We start from the raw sequence: 20,870 nt of genomic DNA on the forward strand, positions 1-20,870 counted from the left end.
TACGCAGCATTACGCACCCTTACGCACATGGGAAAATCCCCCCCAATGAACCCAATGAATCGCCATCAAATGATATAATCCATGATTTGTTTTGAATGCTCACTCACAAATATGCCCATGCAATGCATTATCTTCACTCTGACGAGTGGTCTCTGTACTGATTACTGTACTGGTTTAGAAGGTGAAAAAGGTGAGTCTGGGCCAAGAGGGTCTGTAGGCCGCCGAGGATTACCAGGCAGGCTGGGAATCGGAGGCAGTGATGGACAGCCTGGACCACCGGGGCCTAAGGTAAGTGAGACAAGACACACACACACACACACACACACACACACACACACACACACATACACAGACAAACACACACACACACACACACACACACATGTGCACACACACACAGAGACAAACACACACACACACACACACACATACAGACAAACACAAACACAGACACACACACACACACACACAAACACATTGGGAGAGGGAGTGTTAGAATAGCCAGACTGGGATTGGTTCAGTATGTGTCCAGTTAGAGACTGCAATGATCAATCTGTTGCCCCCCTCAGGGAGAAAGTTACCCCGGGGATAAAGGGGATGCAGGGCATCCTGGATACTTTGGTGCAAAGGGCCTCAGGGGCCCAGATGGCCCCCCAGGGGCAAGTGTGCTTGGCGCTCCAGGGCTGCGGGGCTTTGCAGGGGATGATGGCTCTCCAGGACCAGTCGGACTGCCAGGGCCAAAAGGAAATCCAGGTAAGGTGTGGAGAAAAGACCACACATCAGGCCATCAATCACACACACACACATACATACACACAAACACACAAACACACACACACACACACACACACACACACACACCATGACACCATGAAGGAAATATATTGACCCCTTATAGCATTCAGGCTGGAGATATATAAGCAGAATTGATCCCTAGCTGATGCCATTTTGGCTACCTTCAAGAATGTAGTGTTATTGATTCAGTCGGATCATGCGTATTATTGTTCATTAATGGAGGCTTTCCCACTGTTCCCACCACTCAAAGCCATGCAGTCTGGTGGAAATAGCCGCTGTTCTATCATACACAGACAAAATGGGGTCACAAATAGTATACCACCATTGAGATCCCAGAAATGGCCATATCTGTTGTGTTTTTTCTCTCTCTTCCATTAACTATACAAGAAATAGATCAGAGCTCATGAATAATTCTGCTTCCTGTTTATCTCTCCTGCAGGTGACACCTTCCCCTGCCCTCAAAAGAACCCAGGACCACCTGGGGACAAAGGAGAACGTGGTTCACCAGGTTTGTGTGTGTGTGTGTATGTGCGTGTGAGTGTATTGTACTGAGTTATGGTGGACGTAATGTACTCATTGAGCCACGTTACTGAGCTGTTGAATGCTGTGAAGTTCTATAATGTTTTGAATAAAAGAAAAAAGTTGAAACAGTGTTGTGTCCTAGCCACTCCAGCTGTACTGTTTCAGAATTACAGTAAAGCTTTCATTCCACAGTTGCATTATATATTCTATGCTGTTGTCCTTTTTGTAGTCTGTGTCCCTTTTTCATTCTTTTCCTCCCTACATTCATTCACTCCTTCTCTTATTCTCTCTATTACAGGTCCCCGAGGGCTTCAAGGCCCCAGTGGGATCAGAGGACCTCCAGGGTACAACGGCCCCAAAGGAGAGAGGGGAGAACTAGGACAACCAGGACCACGAGGAAGCCTGGGTACACACACACACACACACACAAACGCATGCATACACACACATACACACACACACACAAAGCATGCACATACATGCATATGAAAGAGAGCATAATTAATTAATAAGAGAGAGAAGGTCCTGGGAAACCTGGTTTATGGTTTAACATCAGTACAAACAGACAAACACACACGCATGCACACACATGCATGGACACACACAGAAACACCACTGTCTCATGCTCATACACTCTCACAATGTGTCCACACATCAGGTCCTCCCGGGTTTAGTGGAGATCCAGGCCAACGGGGTCCAGAGGGGCCCAGCATCGATGGCCCCCCAGGCCCGCCCGGCAGCGATGGTCCCTCCGGACTCAAGGGACCCAACGGGCCCTCCACTTCTGGGTATCCGGGTCTGATCGGGGATAGTGGACGTCCGGGCTTCCCTGGAGCCATGGGCCTACGCGGACCAACAGGCGCACCGGGTGCACCGGGTATGACCATCATGATCTCTCTACTGGCAATGGGTTTCCCCCTTGATCCATATTTTCACTTACATGTAGCTGTTTAGATGGTGCTAATGCAAGATGTGTGTGTGTGCTGTGCTGTGCTGTTCTGTTCTGTTCTGTAGCATCTGTGATATGACACTGAAACCACTGTAGTTTTTCTTTGCAACCATGCAGGCTTTTCTGTGTCTTGGTTTTTCTTTACTGGGTGTTTGGAGGTATTGCTTCAGCTTTTTTCTCCTGGGGTTGTTTTCTATAGGTTTGCCTGGAAGGAATGGAGTACCAGGAGGCAAAGGGCAGGCAGGGGCTTACGGCTACAGAGGCAGAGATGGGCCAAAAGGAGACAGCCCTCTCTCATGTCCGAACGGTCTAAATGGCCCACATGGTCCACCAGGGTGCAAGGGCAATGATGGGCAGGCAGGTGCGTCCAGCTAGACTACCTTTCTGTTAGGCCCGGCCTACACCAGGCACGTAACTAAAGTGCTCCATTCACGGAGTGTAAAAATAGTTCAACTGGTCTTATTTGTTCGAAGGTATGCGCTGCTATCATGTCTGGTGTAGCCAGTTCTATTGATTATAACAGGAGCTATGCGGAGCGCTTCAGTTGCTCGACCAGTGTAGCCTCCCTGTTAGTCGAGAGGTTGTACATAGATGAACATGTCTGTGCTTGACTGTCTTTCATGCACTTTAGTAAACCTGTCCATAGATTATTCCTCTGAATCACTTTCCCTTTTTCAGTCCTGTTGTGTACCTGTACATGATAGGTTAGCATTTTGTTCTCATCAAGCTGACTTAATTTCCATATATTATTATTATGTTAATATGCAGTAAGGGGGCGAATTCTCCCATTTGTGTGTAAATCGCACGTTTTTTTTACACGCATCAGTTACGTACTTTTCAGTTACGCATATTCTCCCTTTCCCGCTTCTGTCACACCCACAGCGCGCAAGTTCGAAATCAAGGCGGCCTTAGATATAGAATAGAACCAGACTTATCCAACACCTCATTAATTTAGGTTGATATGAAAACGTGGAATGTGGACTTTCTCATTGACCCTCTGAATGCCATTTAAATCCAAAACGAACACAAACCAGTCATTGATTTTGAAAACATAAGCATGGTGAATTGAATAGAGAACGGCCTACAGTAAAATGGTGTGTCATCACATAGCCTATCAAAGAATTGACTTCACGAAATTTCACTTTTGCTTTGAGGTTAGTTTATAAAGAGTCAAGACGACATGCTTGAGGTGTGTAGATTCATAATTTAAAAACTCAGTGTAGAGAAAGAATGTTTCAATGACAGCTGCTTCTCATAATATCAATTTATCTATGCTAACGATTCTGTAGACTGACACCTGCAGCTTCGAATACAGTAGAGAGACTGGCATAACAATGCCAACCTCCATTACAAACGAATCAAGAGACAGGAGAATATAAACTATGCTGCTCGACAATAATGCAGACGTCTGTGCAAATGTGTGGATGTCTTCGGTCAAGTTGGAAAGAAATGGACAGATTCGAATGAATAGGCTATGGGATTATGACTTCACGTTAAAACTGAAGATGCACAGTCGGTAAGCTCCAATATCCAAAGTGGGTGATTATATCAGGCTTTTTACTATTTAACAATGTAGTTTCATGGATAAGGTAATGGCGAAAAACATCTGCTTGATACCTGACGAAGACCTCTGGTCGAAACGTTGTAGCCTAATAAAAGATAGATAGATAGATACTTTATTGATCCCTAACGGGAAATTGAAGGAAACACTCTGGGGACTTATATAACAGTGTGTGGGTATCTCTTTATTTTTTTCATATGTTGGCTCAGCCTTATAGGCTACCTGTTTCATTTTTGGCAGATGTGTGTGCACTTTCATTCAATGAATGATGGGAAATATGCCAGGGTATGACGCTGGAAAGGTGCTTAAGTCAGTGGCAGAATGTGAGCAAGAGTTGTATAAGAAACGCCCAGATTTTGGGGTTGCTCCTCCCAAAACGCCTAACTCCCTCTATCGCGCATAAATTACAGAGGGGAGAATTTGCGGAGGCTGAAATGAGCATAGTTACACGCTTTTTTTGACTTACGCACCCTTACGCACATGGGAGAAAGTGTGTGTCTCTCTATGAGTACACCTATCTGACAATCTGTGTGTGTCTCTGTATGACTCTTTGTGTGTGTGTGTGTGTGTGTATGTGTGTGTGTGTGTGTGTGTGTGTGTTCTGTTTTTGTTTCTTTTTTGTGTTTTACAGGTAAGAAAGGGGAGCCAGGTATGAAGGGCCTGCCAGGCCCCCCTGGCGAGGGACAGCCTGGGCCTCCAGGGAAGCCCGGAAACCCAGGAGCACCAGGCTTCCCAGGTTCCCGGGGGGAACAGGGGCTAAATGGAGAAAATGGACAGCCAGGATCCTTGGGACCGAAAGGTGAGTAATGGAGGCCCAGAGATGTTCACCTGCTACTAACAAAAACTTTCTCTCAAATGCCCTGTTTTTAGAAAGAAAGTTGAAAATGTTTGTACAATAGAGAGTACTGTATGTACAGTAGTGGGTATGACTCTATGACTATGACAGTATGACTTTCGAAGTACCATGGAAAGTGTTTGTACCGGTACATGATGGCAGTGTGTCTCTTTAGATCATATGACAGTGATAACAATTTGTCATGTTGCATTGCAGGTCCAAAAGGACCAGCCGGTTGGAAGGGGTTGCCAGGGGATACTGGACCACCTGGTGCTACAGGACTTGCAGGCAGGAAGGGAGAGCGGGGCTCCGATGGTCGGCCAGGGTTCCCAGGACCCAACGGAGTGCCAGGAGAGAGAGGTCCAGCATTCACACACTCAGCCACACTAGTCTGCCTGGCAAAATGACCGAATACATAACAAATATGACGTACTGTACAGCTAATCAAAAGGTGCCACTCTTAAATAAAGAGATGAATTTAGACGGGAATGAATGCTGTGTTATAAGAACATTGTTTAGCCAGGCAGGTTACAAACTGTTGGAAAGCTGGGCTCAGAATGAGAGGTGTTATATGGCGTTTCTGCAGGTGACAAAGGCATATCTGGTGAGCCAGGAAAAACCACTTTCATCCCCATCAAAGGCTGGCCCGGATTCCCTGGACTTCCAGGTGCTCCTGGATTCACAGGACCTCGAGGTACGTTGGGTCCTGAGCTGAGGGTGGGGTGAGACACAGTTTTTTTGTTTGGAAACATACTGTATATGAATGAGTTGTTCTCAATGCTTTACAAAACAAAGAATACAGCTGCATTAGATACATCGTAGGGCAAAAGAAGACATGGAGGAAGTAGTTTACAATACCCATATCAAATGAAGTATTAAATGTAGACTAGTAGCTTCTGGAAAGCACAGTCAAAAAAAGATAGATTTTTGAGAGTATACAAAATACAGAAATCCAGAGAAAGTCCACCCTAATAAAATGATAATACACTGAGAAGGAAAATATATTACATATTGGAATCAAGTCACCAGAACCCAACTTAAACTCAAATACTATTTTGCCCTTAACCATGAGTACAAAATGTACAGAGCATAACCTGGCTGTGGAACGTGGAAGGCAAAAACTAGCTCATCCAGGGCTGGCTACATGGAAACACACTGGTGTTTCAAACTAATGTTGTTTTTCTAAACGATTGCACAGCACAACACTTCATGACAAATACTAGAATTAAAATGGAAAAATACATTTGGGGAAAAAAAACACCAGATCAGGTAAGTCAGACTTCAACTAAGTGTTCATCGTTGGCTATAATTTCATATTCGCAATCGCCATACAGAAGATTTAAAGCCTATGACTTCCAGCATGTCTAGCACCAAGTCTAACCCAATGGACCCTTTCAACAAGGTAAACAAAAACAATGCTTGAACATTCTATTTGGGCCCCAATCTACTTCCTCTGCATTAAGATAACATATGGAATGTTAAAAAGGAAGTCTTGTGGGGCCAACTATGATGCTGATAATGGAACTCTCTTGAAAGGGTCCATACAGTATGGAAATAATACAGCCCAATGTTCTGGCTAAATTCCCAACTCATTCAATCTGGCCTCCTAATCATCCCCCAGTGTAATTGGCTCATTCATTCATTCATTCACTCTCAACCTCAAACGATTTGGATGTCAGAGCATTTAATTGATTGGTTGCTATTTGCATGTAAAAGGGATTTCAGGTAATATAGAAAAAATGTGTCAGAAATGATCTTCTACCCAACCTTTAAGGGATAAGCCAAAAACATTGACAAGCCTTTGTGGGTATCAAGATCACCATCCACAATAAAAACTTAATCTGAGTATGTCAACTGAAGATAGAGTACGCTCATGTGGAGCTAAGGAGGAAGTACACACTGAGATGGTAGGTACTATTGTCACAGTAGTCCTTGCCTTTCCTTACCTCAGTCCTTGCCTTTATAAAAGTAGGCCTATAATCACAACTGAACAGTCGATTGCTCTTGCAATGGGTCCTAAAAAGGTTTCATGCAAGACTAGTCTCACCACTTACCTATCCTCTCTCAGGTGACAAGGGCTTGCCTGGCAAACAGGGCCTGCTGGGCTATCCTGGCCAAGAGGGATTCGCTGGCCCCACCGGCCAGCAGGGACGCAGGGGAAGGGATGGAGCAACTGGAGCACCAGGCCTACAGGGGGGACTCGGGTTTCCGGGCAACAACGGGGAGCCAGGAAGAGAAGGGGAAGTGGTGAGAAGGCAGAACACAGCTATGCATATCAGCAGCAGGACTGAGTAGTTAGGTTAAAGGTTGTATCAGCGATTTCAGGTCCAAAAAAGGCCCCAACATAAATGATCACATTCGTCTAATCTTTCCTAACAATCCGATAGCTGTCTGCCCCATAAGCAGGCCGTCAAAAAAACGTGTCTCTGTAGGCAGCCTAGGCTCCGAGATCTGTACAACCCACTCAAAGGCAAAATAAAGTGTTTCAACCAATAACCAACGAGATGCACGTTTAGGAGAGTTTTAATTGAACGGGAGGGAGGGGGAGGGAGTAGCGAGCTAGCTCTCTGTTTTGTTTGAACATCAACGCTGATACAACCCTTAATCATGCCCTGCCTCAGGTTTTGATTTGTGTAAATGCATAAGACAGTCTGTTGCTGTAGAGCTTTTGAAGAAGAGAGATATTGTGATGTATGAGGTCAGTTAAGTCATTGATGTGTCACATTTTTTAAAGTAAATAGTTGGTTTATAACTTCTTCTTTTATTTAGGTTTAATTCTTAGTAGGTCAGTGTGAACTTGCTAAACTGTTGTCCTTACAGGGAGAGCTTGGAAATGAGGGCTGTGTAGGACAACGAGGCCGTGATGGAGAAGAAGGTCAAAAAGGTAGGGATGTTTGAGAATCTGTCTGTCCCTTCCTTCTGTCTGTCTCTTGACCTGTAAGACCACCTCAATCACTCTGTATCTGATAGACAGTGTATTATGTAAGGAATAATGTATTGTCCACCGGTAATTATCGGAAAATAACGAACAGAACCCCGACGCTTATTATACGGCTACCTACCCAAAACGAGAATAGAATCTTTAAAAATGACTTGGCTACCATTTCGTGGCTTCCGCTGACAAAATAAATAGTTTGCCACACAGACAGAACTTGCCAGTTTCAGGTGTTGCGTGGTAACGTCTTACTAGCTGACTTTCACTTTCAATGAAATTCCATTGCAATAAGGCAAACATAGTTCTTGCGGAATGATTTGAAAGACGTGAATCAAAAGCACAAAACCCGTTGCCATTGACAGCGGTCATTATATACTTTGCAGCGGTTATTATATAGATTTAACAGACCTCTGAACGTTGGGAAGGCCCATTCATGTGAATGGAACTTTCTGCAGCACTCTGAAGAGCCGTGTAATAAAGCCTAATAATTACTCTTTTCGACTCTCTCTCACACACACACACACACACTAACTCTGTCATCATGTCAGGTGATCCGGGTGATTCTATTAGTTCTCCAGGATCTCCAGGGGACAAAGGCCCAACAGGTTACAACTCACCACCAGGTAAGTCCTCACATTTCTGTGTTCATGAAGGGAAGTAGTGAAGCATCTGTGGAGCCATTTGTGGAGAACTTATGTAAACACTACAGTCTTATGGCTACGTTCATGTCAGACTTGACACTAGGTTTTCACCACTTAGACAGATTAGAATGCACTACTCAGTGGTAGGGGGTGCATGCTGACAGTGTAGCACTCAGTAGTAAAGGACAAGCCTGTGGACACTAACATTGCTGGCTTTTGTAGGACCCCCAGGTGACCCAGGTGAGGTGGGTGATCGAGGTTGCGCTGGCAACAATGGAACTAAAGGCGAGCCAGGAGCCCGCGGATATGCAGGTGTACCAGGATTTCCAGGTAGAGGAATATCTCTGTTTCATACAATGCATGTATTGTGTATACGCATGTTGACACATGTGCACACACACACACACACACACACACATACACACACACACTGTGACAGAGCGCACCGCGTCTGTCACTGGGCCTAGTGCATTCCCGCCAGTGGTAGAACAATGGGACCGGAGTTTGGGTTAAAAACTGGACATTATATACGGATACGGACTGGTGCGCTAAATGAAATGTTTTCTTTGATGCATGTGAAAAAAAAGAATGGCGATGTATTGTACTGTATACTTTGTATGTATGGGAAAAGCAAAGGAATATTGAAATGTCATACGCGGTCATGGTATTGCTAAATGGTCTGATGCAAAGCATAGCGTCGGGGTGGTTGTGGGGGTTTCATGTGCGCACTTTTTACATCTTAGTGAGATCGCTTCAACTGTGCCTGTATGTTAGTTGTTGTAATGTGCATTCAATGTTCACCTTACCTGTGTTATGCCTGTCTTCCGGGGTGCAGGGGTGCAAACAGCAGGGTAGAAGGTGGGACTCATTTAAATGGTCAAGGCGCGCTCCCGTAAGGGAAGCGCTTATTTAGGCAGCCCTGTTTAGGATGATTATTCTTTATTTGTTGTTTTAGGGTATTGCAGCGCATTGGTGATGTCTGAACACGAATGTTATAGAGTAGTGTGTGCGCTAATGCAGTTTATGGTTTAAAAGAATGTGTCAAAGGGCCGATTTATTATCTGTAGTTTGGTGGGGACCAATGGCATAACATGTAATTGGGCGCTTCATTTGTGGTTCGCCTCTGTCGTGAGAGGACGTATGTATGTGTCGATTGTTACTATGGAGGGCCTAGTTATTGCGGGCATTGTCCCATGTTTGTTTTTCGTTTTGATCAGAGTTTTTGTTTAATGTTTTCTGTTTTGTTTGCTGCCTAAACCTGCCGGTAGCTTAATAATAATTTTTAAAAAAGAATTACGTCAACTTGAGTATCATTGCCTGAGTCTCACCATCCGTTTGGACACATTACTATACACACACACACACACAAACATACTGATCTTTTCATTGTCCTGCAGGTGTAACAGGTCCTCCTGGCATAGCAGGTAAGCCTGGCACAGAGGGTCCAATGGGCGAGGTTGGACTGCCTGGGGGTGAAGGCAGACCTGGACTCAAAGGACTCCAAGGTAGTACACATATACACACACATGCAGACACACAACACACAAACATACACACACACACACACACACACACACACACACACACATTAGCCTCTGTCTTGAACATGAGAGCAAAAGTGTCTCGTACCTGGCTTGTATGGTCCCCCATCGAGTGAAGATGTTTGTAAGTATTTCATTTCAGCGGTGTGTTTGAAATATTTTAAATGAATTTCCAATCATCCCATCCAGTTTATGTTAATATATGAATAACATGCATGACAATGCTGTATCTGGACAAACACATTCATTCTTAGTTTCCATCATATTATATATTTCTTACTTTGTCATTCAATTCAGTTCAGTTCAATTTATTGTGCTTATAGAGCGCCAAAACATTACACATGTATCATGGTGCTTTAGAGAATGTAGGCAATCAGAGAAAAAAGGAAAGAAAGGAAGAAAAGAAAAGAAAGAGAGGCCCATGGGTAACAGGGGCGAGGAAAAACTCCCTAGAATTGGAGATACATATAGGAAGAAACCTCGAGCAGATCCACGACTCAAGGGCCTGATCCATCTGCCTAGGGTTAATCCAGGACAGTAAGGTCAGTATACATGACAAATGCATATGATAGTCAGGTGTAGAGAATAAGACATGGTGTTAAAAGCACTTGAGCTGAAAGTTACAAGAGGTGGGATGATTACATATCCGGTATGACAATTCATTAATCCTGATTTCATTTCAATAGACACACACTCCAATGCCCACTCTGAAGATGTTTTACAGAAAAGGGAATAGATATTCACTTACCTGACACTTACACACACTCCTGCACTGTCCTGATGTGTGGATCTCGCTGGGTCTGTTTCAGGTCCTCCTGGGCCATTGGGACTGCATGGCCTGGACGGTCTGAAGGGGGTTAAGGGTGAGGTTGGATCACCAGGTAAGTGTATGTGTATGTATGTCTTAGTATAGTGTGTGCATGCGATGTTGTTTAAATGTCAAATTCTGTGGAATGTCCTCATTATGCTTATATGTGTGTGCGCGTGTGTGTGTGTGTGTGTGCGCATGCGCATGCGCGTGTCCTCTTATCTCCTCAGGGCCTGGGTTTACAGGCCACCGTGGTCCTCCAGGTGCCCAAGGGGATAAAGCAGAGAGAGGAAATCCAGGCCCCGCTGGGCCTCGATTACAGGGTCCCAAAGGCCCCAAAGGCCAGGATGGATTCACCGGTACACACACACCCTTTTACATAGGAAAAAACAAACATTTATGTTATATACTTATCTCTTTATGTCAGTGATTATTCCGTGAAGACAGAAGCTGTACGCTATTTATGGGTCATGGCTCTTTAAAGCATATTCTTTCTGGTTGTAAAAGTAACCTGACCTACAGTAGGGTCACTTTACCTGGAGACATTATCAGGTTCTAAAATCACATGCGGGTTTGCTTGAGAACAAGAGAGTTGAGGTTAACTACTTGCCGGCGAATGACAGGGACAATATAATTTTGCCGCTGCGAGAAGTAGCCATCGGACAGATACAAGCAATACAGGAAAATGGGGCAAAGCACTGGATTGGAAACTCCTGGTGGACGTTGAAAGGAAAATGCAATTTCCAGAGTGTATTGTTGTGGCTGCTTAAGAGACCAGACATTGTGTTCAGAGTGTGAGCTAACTTATTGAGCTAGCTATTCCCTTCGAAGATGTGATGGAGAAAGCCTTTGCAAAGAAGAAGTTAAACTATGCAGAACTGGTAGCAGAGGTAAGGGAATGTGGTGGGCGCAGTACACGCAAGACCAGTGGAGAGGCCAGTGGAGACCAGGTGCTAGGGGCTTTGTAGCAAAAGTCGGTCACTTCTGTTGAATTTTGGTTTTCGAGAACGGTCACTGGCAGGAGCTGTAAAAGAGTTATCAGAGGCTGCTAAAAAGGCAAGCCAATGGCTATGGCTGGGGACGCTCTCAGACTACTTGGTGTCATGTCAACCTGAATGTGTTTCTTGATCAAGGGCTCGTGTGATGGCTGGTTGTGTTGTTGATCGGATCTTAAACGGCTAGAGCAACGGAGGGGAATGACCTAAGAATTTGTTGGTATTTGTTGGTGCCCTCATCAAGGGTGTGTTTGCTTATGTTGCTGAGTGGATCATAAACAGCCACAGCAACATAAGAACAAAACGACTATTGACTGAAGAATTTGTTTGTGTGGATGCCCACATCAAAAGCTTGCTGTTTGCTTGCTTGAAAACTTCAGAGAAATGCTCACAAAGCATTTTTTGCTGATTTTATTTTTGATGTTTGATGTGATGGCTTGGAAAATCCCTTACCTATCGCACAAATAATTTAACACCTCTCCTGTGTATATCCACCTACAGCTATCTGAAGGATAAACTGTTGGCCTCACCATCAACCTTTAACCGGCATTGGCATATATTCTGACACTGTCTCCCATGGCTTTATTGCACCCCTCCTTCTTTTTGCTCACCATATCTGTCCATCCTGTAGGACCCCCGGGTCCTGGTGGAGCGCCTGGTCTAAAAGGTGAGGATTGTAAGGAACTCAGAACGGGAGAGTGTGGAGAACATGGTGTCCCAGGATCAGATGGACCACCAGGTATGTGTGTTTATGTGCCTACATGTGAGATGCTACTATACTATACTAAACTATATTTTTATGAGATATCGGAACTTACTGTGTGTGTGTGTGTGTGTGTGTGTGTGTGTGTGTGTGTGTGTGTGTGTGTGTGTGTGTGTGTGTATGTGTCTGTGTGTGTATGTGTGTGTGTGTGTGTGTGTGTGTGTGTGTGTGTATGTGTGTGTATGTGTGTGTGTGTGTGTGTGTGGTGATGTATAGGGCCACGAGGTGACATGGGTGATAAAGGGACAGCAATGCCTATGCCAGGAGATGTTGGAACCAAAGGAGACCAAGGTGCCCCAGGGCCGCTTGGATCGAGTGGCAATGCTGGACCTCCAGGAGTACCAGGCATATCGGGCAACCCAGGACGCAAAGGTGATGCCAACACATAGGATGTGTCTGTGTCCTAGTTTCCCAGTTGTATGTAGTATGAATTACCTGCGTTAAAAGACAGACTGAGCACTGAGTGAATGTAAAGCCAGTGTGGTGGAGGGAATCAGATTTATTCCCAAGCAGCAGCTTCTTTTCTTTTATTATCAGTATTCCAAACAATCTCAACACACACACGTGCACGCATACACACACACACACACACACACACACACACACACACACACACACACACACACACACACACACTTACAGATAGATAGTTATATGATGTATGAGTAGTTCTCAAGTTATGTGAACAGACACACACACACACTATTCCAAACAATCTCAACACACACACGTGCGCGCGCACACATACACACACACACACACACGCACACACACAAACACACACACACACACACACACACACACACTTACAGATAGATAGTTATATGATGTATGAGTAGTTCTCAAGTTATGTGAACAGACGCACACACACACTCAGGGTTGAGGAGCACTGGTTTGACAACAAACAATTAGACGTAGGCTTCGGTCTGTTCTGTAGAGGACCATTCAGACAGGGATTTGTACTGTATTAGGGTAATTGTGTCAGTGGGAGCAAGTGCAGTGCCTGGTGTCGAACCTTCATTAATGCGCTGAGACCTTGTGCAAATTCACTGGCACACATGCGCTGACTTAGAGACTGTGTATTTCAGGCGAACACGGAGAAACCGGTTTCATGGGCTCACCAGGACCCAGAGGTGGTGATGGGGATAAAGGGTTTAATGGATTCAAAGGCCCGGAAGGGGAAAAGGGAGAGCGAGGTGAGTCCCACAGCCTCTCAGACACATGGCTTGCCACAGGCACACTGATATGGCTATACATTACAGTTTTTTTTTCAACTGCTTATACACTAAATCTTTGCTTGTCACACACTTCCATAACAACACCATAACCCCACGCCAAATCTGCAAAACCACACACTAATTCTCAGTGTTTCACTGAGTTTTCAATTTCCTAAAACACATTTTGCAAAACACCACCACACACACCTACCTCTACCTCTTCTACCTCACACACAAAAATCGAACAGGAAGTAACTTGATTTTGCTTTTCAAACACAACCTATCAAAATGCTACACTTATTCACCACTTCACACTCAGTCCTCAATATACAAACAGTCATTACTTTACTGAACACCATCCGATCATTGCCTTAGTATTAGCCTATGAATAGATATACTCTATAGTTATAGACCTTTTCAATCTGTTCCTAGAGAATTTACGGTTGAAATGTTGAGATCAATGCAGAGACTTTAGCATAATGTTCTAAAAAGTCGACATTACGTAAAACTTGTCCTTTGTCCCCAAGTTACCATTAGCTTAATGTTGTTTTCTGTGTTTCCGGAAATGGAACGCACATGTTTGTGTCTGCAGTTGAAAGAGTCTATAGGCCTGTGAATATATATGCCCAACTGCCCCCCCCTCAAAAAAAAAAACACATGGGTAGTATATCTTCATTGGAAAAAGCAAAGCATCTGGTGGTCATTGTATTTTGCCTCCATTTTTCTTGTTGAGTGTAAAATACTGTATTCACAACAGCAAATTATTTGGAAAAATCACTATTTTTGTTTTTAATATTGTTTACATGTTTACTGTGTATTTCAACATCATAAGTCCATGAAAGACAGAAGAGCTTTAGGTTTTGAGCAACAGTGTGTACATGATGTATCCAAAGTGTCATATTATGACTGAAGTGTTAATAATGTGAGGCAAATGTTTGCTTTAGAGACGTGTTTATGACATGTTGAATGTTGTATTTCATTTTGCTGGAGATTTGAAGCATTAACAAACCTATGTGTGTTTCTATGCAGGTCCTAAGGGGGACCCGGGGCTCATTATTGATCCTCCACATCCCCGTCCTCTACCTGGGCCTCTGGGGCCTCCTGGTCTACCTGGGCCCACAGGGGACCGTGGGTTCCCCGGCCCTAACGGCAGAGAAGGTGGCAAAGGTACTCACCACGTCTGTGTGCGGTCTCCTTCTGTTCATTACTCACCACGTCTGTGTGTGGTCTCCTTCTGTTCATTACTCACCGCGTCTGTGTCAACCCCCCCCACCCACCCCCGTCTCTCTATCACCCAAATTCATTTGTTCCCTCAGTTTCTTCCTGCCTCCCCTCAACCATTGCTGTGTCTCTCTCTCTCTCTCTTTCTCTCTCTCTCTCTCTAAATTCAGTAGAGTTTTATTGGCATTACAAAAAAATACACAATGTGTTGCCCAAGCATTACTAATTGTACAGGTAATTAGTAGTATGTGAAGGAAAGAAGACAGAACATCATGGCAGTGTGTGTGTGTGTGTGTGTGTGTGTGTGTGTGTGTGTGTGTGTGTGTGTGTGTGTGTGTGTGTGTGTGTGTGTATGTGTGTGTGTGTGAGAGAGAGAGAGAGAGTGAGTGTGTGTGCCTCTCTCTCTTTCAGATCCTTGTCTCTATGTCTCTGCCTATCTCTCCATTATTGTTATATCCAACTCTGCTCTGTCTCTATCCCTAAAGGCTTTCACTCTCTGTGAAGAGAAATGGATGAAGGTGCTGTCTATCCAATTATTTAATTGAACTAAATGCATATTGTCTTCTTAAATTAACCTGCGAAAGTTGCCATTTGATAATGATAGGGACTGATTTAGTGCTAACAGCAGGAGAGAAATGAAACTGGTTGTGAGAGAGTGTATCTGATGTGGTATTTCCTGCTTTATTAAGCAGTCTATGCAGTTCCACATTCCCTGCATCTGATGTTAAACTGTGAGTTCTCGGGGGGAACTGTAGATAGTACTTTTGTTTCCTTATGAGGAACAGATAGAGTGAATGAATACCTCCAGGCAGAGCCTCAGTTTTGTTGTTGCTGTGTCCCAGTATAAATCTTCCCCCTGCAACTGTGTCCTCAGGCCATAAGGGTGATGCAGGAGACCCAGGATATCCAGGATCCCCTGGAGCACCAGGGGCTAATGGGCCTACAGGAAACCAGGGAGATCATGGAGACATAGGAATAGGAGGACTACAGGGTGAGTGTGTGTGTGTGTGTGTGTGTGTGTGTGTGTGTGTGTGTGTGTGTGTGTGTGTGTGTGTGTGTGTGTGTGTGTGTGTTACCCACCTTGTCTCTAAAGATGCATGCTTATTCTCTCTCTGTGACAGGTCCCACAGGAGAGATCGGTGATCCAGGAGATCGGGGACCCCGCATCACCTACAACTCTGGTTTTCTATTGGTCATGCACAGCCAATCAGAATCCATCCCTGTGTGCCCCTCTGAAATGAATGAGCTGTGGACTGGATACAGTCTCCTCTATTTGGAGGGACAGGAGAAAGCCCACACACAGGACCTTGGTACAAATGGACACACACGGGCACACACACACACACAAACACACACACACACGCACACACACACACACACACACACAGACACACACACACACACACACACATCCTGCCATTCTCCAACATGTACATAACATGTCTTATGTACAAATATGAAACAGACAAGTGTAAGCTTTTGAGCTTGTATCACCAAGACACACTGAAGCAAAACACTGAATTCCAAGCCACCTTAAAGATGTGACATTTTGGACCACATGTCATCTGGGTGCCACAGCAAGGATTCAGGTTGCAGCCAGCAGTCACTCATATCATGTACCATTCTTTGGCCACTGGTCACAGTTACAGCTACATACAAACTCTTATTGAATTTTAATTGGGTTTTGAGAACAGGGACTTGTGTTCTTTGCTGACATTATTCACATACTGAACCAATCCCAGTCTGGCTATTCTAACACTCCTCTCCCAGTGTGTGTGTGTGTGTGTGTGTGTGTGTGTGTGTGTGGATGTACGTACATACCTATCTTTGTCTCACTTTGCACCCTCTTCCCCACAGGCCAGGCCGGCTCCTGCATGCGCATGTTCAGCACCATGCCCTTCTCTTACTGCAACATGGCCTCCTGCAACCACGCCAGCCGCAACGACAAGTCCTACTGGCTCTCCACCAACGCGCCGGTGCCCATGATGCCCGTCGAGGGCCAGGGCATCCGTTCGCTGATTAGCCGCTGCGTGGTGTGCGAAGCCCCCTCTGTGCCCATTGCCATCCATAGCCAGGACAGCAGCCTACCCTCCTGTCCGATTAACTGGAGACCTCTGTGGGAGGGCTACTCCTTCCTGATGGTGAGGACCTGTGTGTGTGTGTGTGTGTGTGTGTGTGTGTGTGTGTGTCAAAGTCAAAGTCAAAGTCAAAGTCTGCTTTATTGTCAATTTCTTCACATGTCAAGACATACAAAGAGATCGAAATTACGTTTCCCACTATCCCACGGTGGAGACAAGACATATTTTACCAATTAAGTCCACAGACAAACATAACATTCAAGTAAACAATATAAAAAGTAAATAAGAAGGCACATACAATGAAGAAATAAGAGCAGCAAAATTTTGGTTGAAATTGTGCAATTGTGCATACAGTAGACAGTCAATATAATAGTGCAAAAGTCAGGCCAATAAATGGCTGAGGTAGTGTGTGTGTGTGCTTGAGGAGGCACGGGATTTGTTGTACGCAGACAGTATAAGGGGTATTCATTCATAGAAATTAGTTATACAGGAAATTAGACATTTTTGTAAATTACAGTAGGTGATTAATTTGAAAATGATTTGTTATGTATTTTATGACCACACTGTTACTGATTAAGGCTACTTTGCCTCCCATGTATGTTTGTGTGTGTATCTGTGTGTGCGTCTGCGTCTACCAGCACACGGGTGCAGGAGATGAGGGCGGCGGCCAGTCACTGACATCGTCGGGCAGTTGCCTGCAGGACTTCCGGGCACTGCCGTTTGTGGAGTGCCAGGGCCCGCGCGGCTCCTGCTACTACTTCGCCAACATCTACAGTTACTGGCTAACCGGCGTGAGCGACAGCGAAGCCAACTTCGGCCACGGCCCCAGCCAGTCCATACTGAACGACCCGAGAGACCACCGGCAAGTGACCAGCCGCTGCCGGGTCTGCATGAAGGTGTGACCTGACCCAACCCCCTCCACACCCCACACCCCCCATCCCCCTCACGCCCACCAACCACACTGAGCAGGCCACACAAAGAGTGGTTGCCCTAAAGGAGGCATCGGGCAGCGGTGGACTATGAAAATTACAGAAGCAGAGGCAGTGAGCATTCTCATTTGTTGTCACTTTCCTCCCTCCCCCTAGTTTTCTGTGGCAAGAAGCGACTGTGAACTCATGGATGCTCTGTTTTCTTTAAAACACATTTCTCTGCAAAGAGCATCTGGCAAAAACATACTTGATTTGATTACCTTTCAATTTGTGTCTTTTTGTTTCAGACAACATTTTTTTTTAAAGGCTTAGATTCTAGGAGCCTCTTAGCAGTGTGTAATCCTGTGATGCTATTGGCTGATGGTTTGTCAGTCAGTCAAGTGCTGAGTTCTCCAAAGTTAGTCACCCCTATTTTTATTGGTTGGGTTGGAGTCATTTTGGAGTCATTTCTTCCTTTCCATAGTAACACATTCTCCTAATTGGTGGATATTGTCATTCAGGAACCTCCACTCTGTTTCATTGGCTCTGCTTCTGCACTGCCTTCGATGACTTTTGTAAGTGTGTGAAAGCTCAACGAGGATAATGAATACATCATGGCTGAACATAGCTACTGTTAGCGCTAAGCACTTACGCCATGCCTGTTCCATTCTGTGATTTATGGGCCGCTAACTAGCTGCCCTCTTTGTCCCTCTGTCAGTCAAAGGTGAATGGCACCTGAAAGATGTCATATTTCCTCTATTTCTCTCTCACCCTTCTCTCTTCCAACCTGCCTTTCTCTCTCCCTACTCGGTCCAACACATGGCAAAAGGGGATACTGATTGAAGCATCATTTGCTTGGGAGAAAAAGCAGTGACGCTCCTTTGATGTCTGCCCATTGTCTGTTTATCTATCTTCCAATGTAGGTTACTATCATTTTCATGATATAGTGCCTACACACACACACACACACACACACACACATACTGACACATACGTAAACACATGCGGCTCCACAAAGGACATGAATGCACACACATACATTCAGATAAATCCTTTTTGTAATCATTGTCTTAGTTTTTTCCTCTTTCAGTTCATGCGTTTGGAAGCATTGCTAATGCTAATGTAGCTAAGTGGCCTCCTGTCATCCTCCTGCGAGTCATGCTCTCCATCAGGGGTCCTTCTGTCTGGTCTGTCTCTTCTGGTATATTCCTCAACCTCTCTGCTTGTTTATCTGTTTGAAAGAGAGGTGGTGTGTTATTTTCTCTTTAAGGACTAACAAAAGCCATTAAATCATACTAACACACACACACATACACACACACACAGACACACACACACCAGGTTGTTTTCAGTACTCGGCATATCCACTTTTTGTATTAACAGGATTAGAGTCATGTTAACCCGCTTCTCACTGTTTTAGCCCTAATGATATATTCTAATGTATGTAAATATGTTTGCACTGTCATAAGAACAGGAATGCTTTATATTTTTACTGTAAATGTCAAAAGTATTTATTTAGCTAGTGATTATTGTGGTGCTATTTTGAAAGAAAACAGAAAAGATTGATGCACACATTTACTCTCTCTCTCTCTCTCTCTCTCTCTCTCTCTATCCCCTGTTCTTTTCCTGCACAGGGAGAGGTGTTTTGCTCTCCTATGATTCAGATTGACTTGTTGTTTTGTCAGTGCTGTTACTTTGAGGAGAGATGTACAGTGTCAGTGGAAGGGAAGAAGTGAGTCATAGCAATCATGTAGGAGTGCACGTACATCTATATATTTCCAACAGATGTGTCGGATACTAAACGATGCAAAAGGAAAAGGAAAGTGGGAAGTGGGTCATGCCTGGGTTTATAGCAACACACACACACACACACACAATCTCTCTTGCTGTCTGTCTCTCACACACACATACAGTACACACACAAACACACAGACACACATACAGCCACAGACAGGTAAAGCACAGTGTTGCAGTCGTACCTTCATTCAGCAATAAATTGAGTGCGGAGTTGTATGCCCCATATTTTGAAAAATGCTATGCATTTATTAAAAAAATGGTCTGGAAACAAATTTTTGTCATCCACATAAGACCCATATTTTTATGAAGCCTATGTATGGGATCATCATTTTTTGTCTATCAGTGTATGTTATATCTACTCTAATGCAATGTGCGTCGGTAGAATATTGTCAGTATTTCCAGTGGAGGTTAGATGATGATCATTCTTGTAAAAGGGCATATTATCTCCCTCTAGCTTAGTGGTCTATCCTTGCGAGGCATAACATATAGCATTATTAGATTCCTTTAAGTCAGCATGTCCCCTCTGTTGATATGTTATTTTATTTTCAGGAAAGTCCATTGATCGATCTGGATGTCTTGTTCTCTAAATCTCTGCCTGGGTTTGTGCAATCCCCCCCCCCAGAATAATCAGTGTTGTGCTTGCCGTTATTTTCGCTGTAGGCCTAGTTCACGTCCGCATTTTGAAGTGAGAATGTCCCTCAAAGTTAAACAAGGTTGGAATCCCTCAAAAAGTTGAAGGACCCCACATGGCCAATTTCCAAGTGTGTCTCTCTGACACCTGGCTTATGGGGATAAAATTAGATAGGTGCTCTCTTTTAGTCGTGTGTAAGAGAGAATATTGTCACTTAATTTAATTGGGATGTTGAGGGCCATTAAGTGGACAATAGTTGTATATGAAAGGTGGAGGATGTTTTAGAGACCATTTCATTCTTGATTTTCTTCTCAGCTGCAAAACCTGTCTTCTAATTACTGCATTTCATTGCTGTGTCCAGTGGCCACACTCACACACTTGTGCCAAATTCACTTGCACACACAAAAAAGACTTGAACATCTTCACCAATTGGAACACAACCTTTTCCTTCCTCATAGAACAACACTTTGACTAACACATATACACACACACAAACACACAAGCAGATATTTATATGCAAACACCAGTATCCTAAATAAATCATTATGTGAACTGTTTAAAAGTTACAATAAATGCATTTAATTTCGATATGGACATCTGTGTGTGTCATTATGGAGATTTTGATAACACTCTTCCGACAGTTATTAGTTATTGCCTTCGGCATGTAGTTGCA

General features: G+C 44.3%; 1 protein-coding gene across 5 annotated transcripts in view; it reads left to right on the forward strand.

Moving 5' to 3' along the window:
- Window positions 1-20,785, forward strand: part of col4a4 (collagen, type IV, alpha 4) — a 68,543-nt gene extending 47,758 nt beyond the window's left edge. For 4 of the 5 annotated variants that reach the window (XM_042064316.1, XM_042064315.1, XM_042064317.1 and 1 more), the window contains 24 exons: window positions 173-288; window positions 570-753; window positions 1,235-1,303; window positions 1,616-1,723; window positions 1,976-2,194; window positions 2,466-2,627; window positions 4,459-4,626; window positions 4,879-5,022; window positions 5,249-5,356; window positions 6,731-6,909; window positions 7,483-7,546; window positions 8,146-8,220; window positions 8,461-8,568; window positions 9,636-9,743; window positions 10,589-10,660; window positions 10,818-10,946; window positions 12,214-12,321; window positions 12,562-12,717; window positions 13,434-13,541; window positions 14,592-14,729; window positions 15,658-15,774; window positions 15,905-16,093; window positions 16,641-16,924; window positions 17,500-20,785. In XM_042064316.1, the coding sequence (XP_041920250.1) occupies window positions 173-288; window positions 570-753; window positions 1,235-1,303; window positions 1,616-1,723; window positions 1,976-2,194; window positions 2,466-2,627; window positions 4,459-4,626; window positions 4,879-5,022; window positions 5,249-5,356; window positions 6,731-6,909; window positions 7,483-7,546; window positions 8,146-8,220; window positions 8,461-8,568; window positions 9,636-9,743; window positions 10,589-10,660; window positions 10,818-10,946; window positions 12,214-12,321; window positions 12,562-12,717; window positions 13,434-13,541; window positions 14,592-14,729; window positions 15,658-15,774; window positions 15,905-16,093; window positions 16,641-16,924; window positions 17,500-17,763 (3,377 nt within the window). In that variant the 3' untranslated portion in view covers window positions 17,764-20,785. The remainder of the gene's footprint in view (window positions 1-172; window positions 289-569; window positions 754-1,234; window positions 1,304-1,615; window positions 1,724-1,975; window positions 2,195-2,465; window positions 2,628-4,458; window positions 4,627-4,878; window positions 5,023-5,248; window positions 5,357-6,730; window positions 6,910-7,482; window positions 7,547-8,145; window positions 8,221-8,460; window positions 8,569-9,635; window positions 9,744-10,588; window positions 10,661-10,817; window positions 10,947-12,213; window positions 12,322-12,561; window positions 12,718-13,433; window positions 13,542-14,591; window positions 14,730-15,657; window positions 15,775-15,904; window positions 16,094-16,640; window positions 16,925-17,499) is intronic. The other variant, XM_042064318.1, reaches the window with a different exon arrangement.
- Window positions 20,786-20,870: the final 85 nt, after the last annotated feature.

The sequence above is a fragment of the Alosa sapidissima genome, chromosome 15 (genome assembly GCF_018492685.1).
Source record: "Alosa sapidissima isolate fAloSap1 chromosome 15, fAloSap1.pri, whole genome shotgun sequence".
In the NCBI taxonomy this organism is placed as follows: Eukaryota; Metazoa; Chordata; class Actinopteri; order Clupeiformes; family Clupeidae; genus Alosa; species Alosa sapidissima.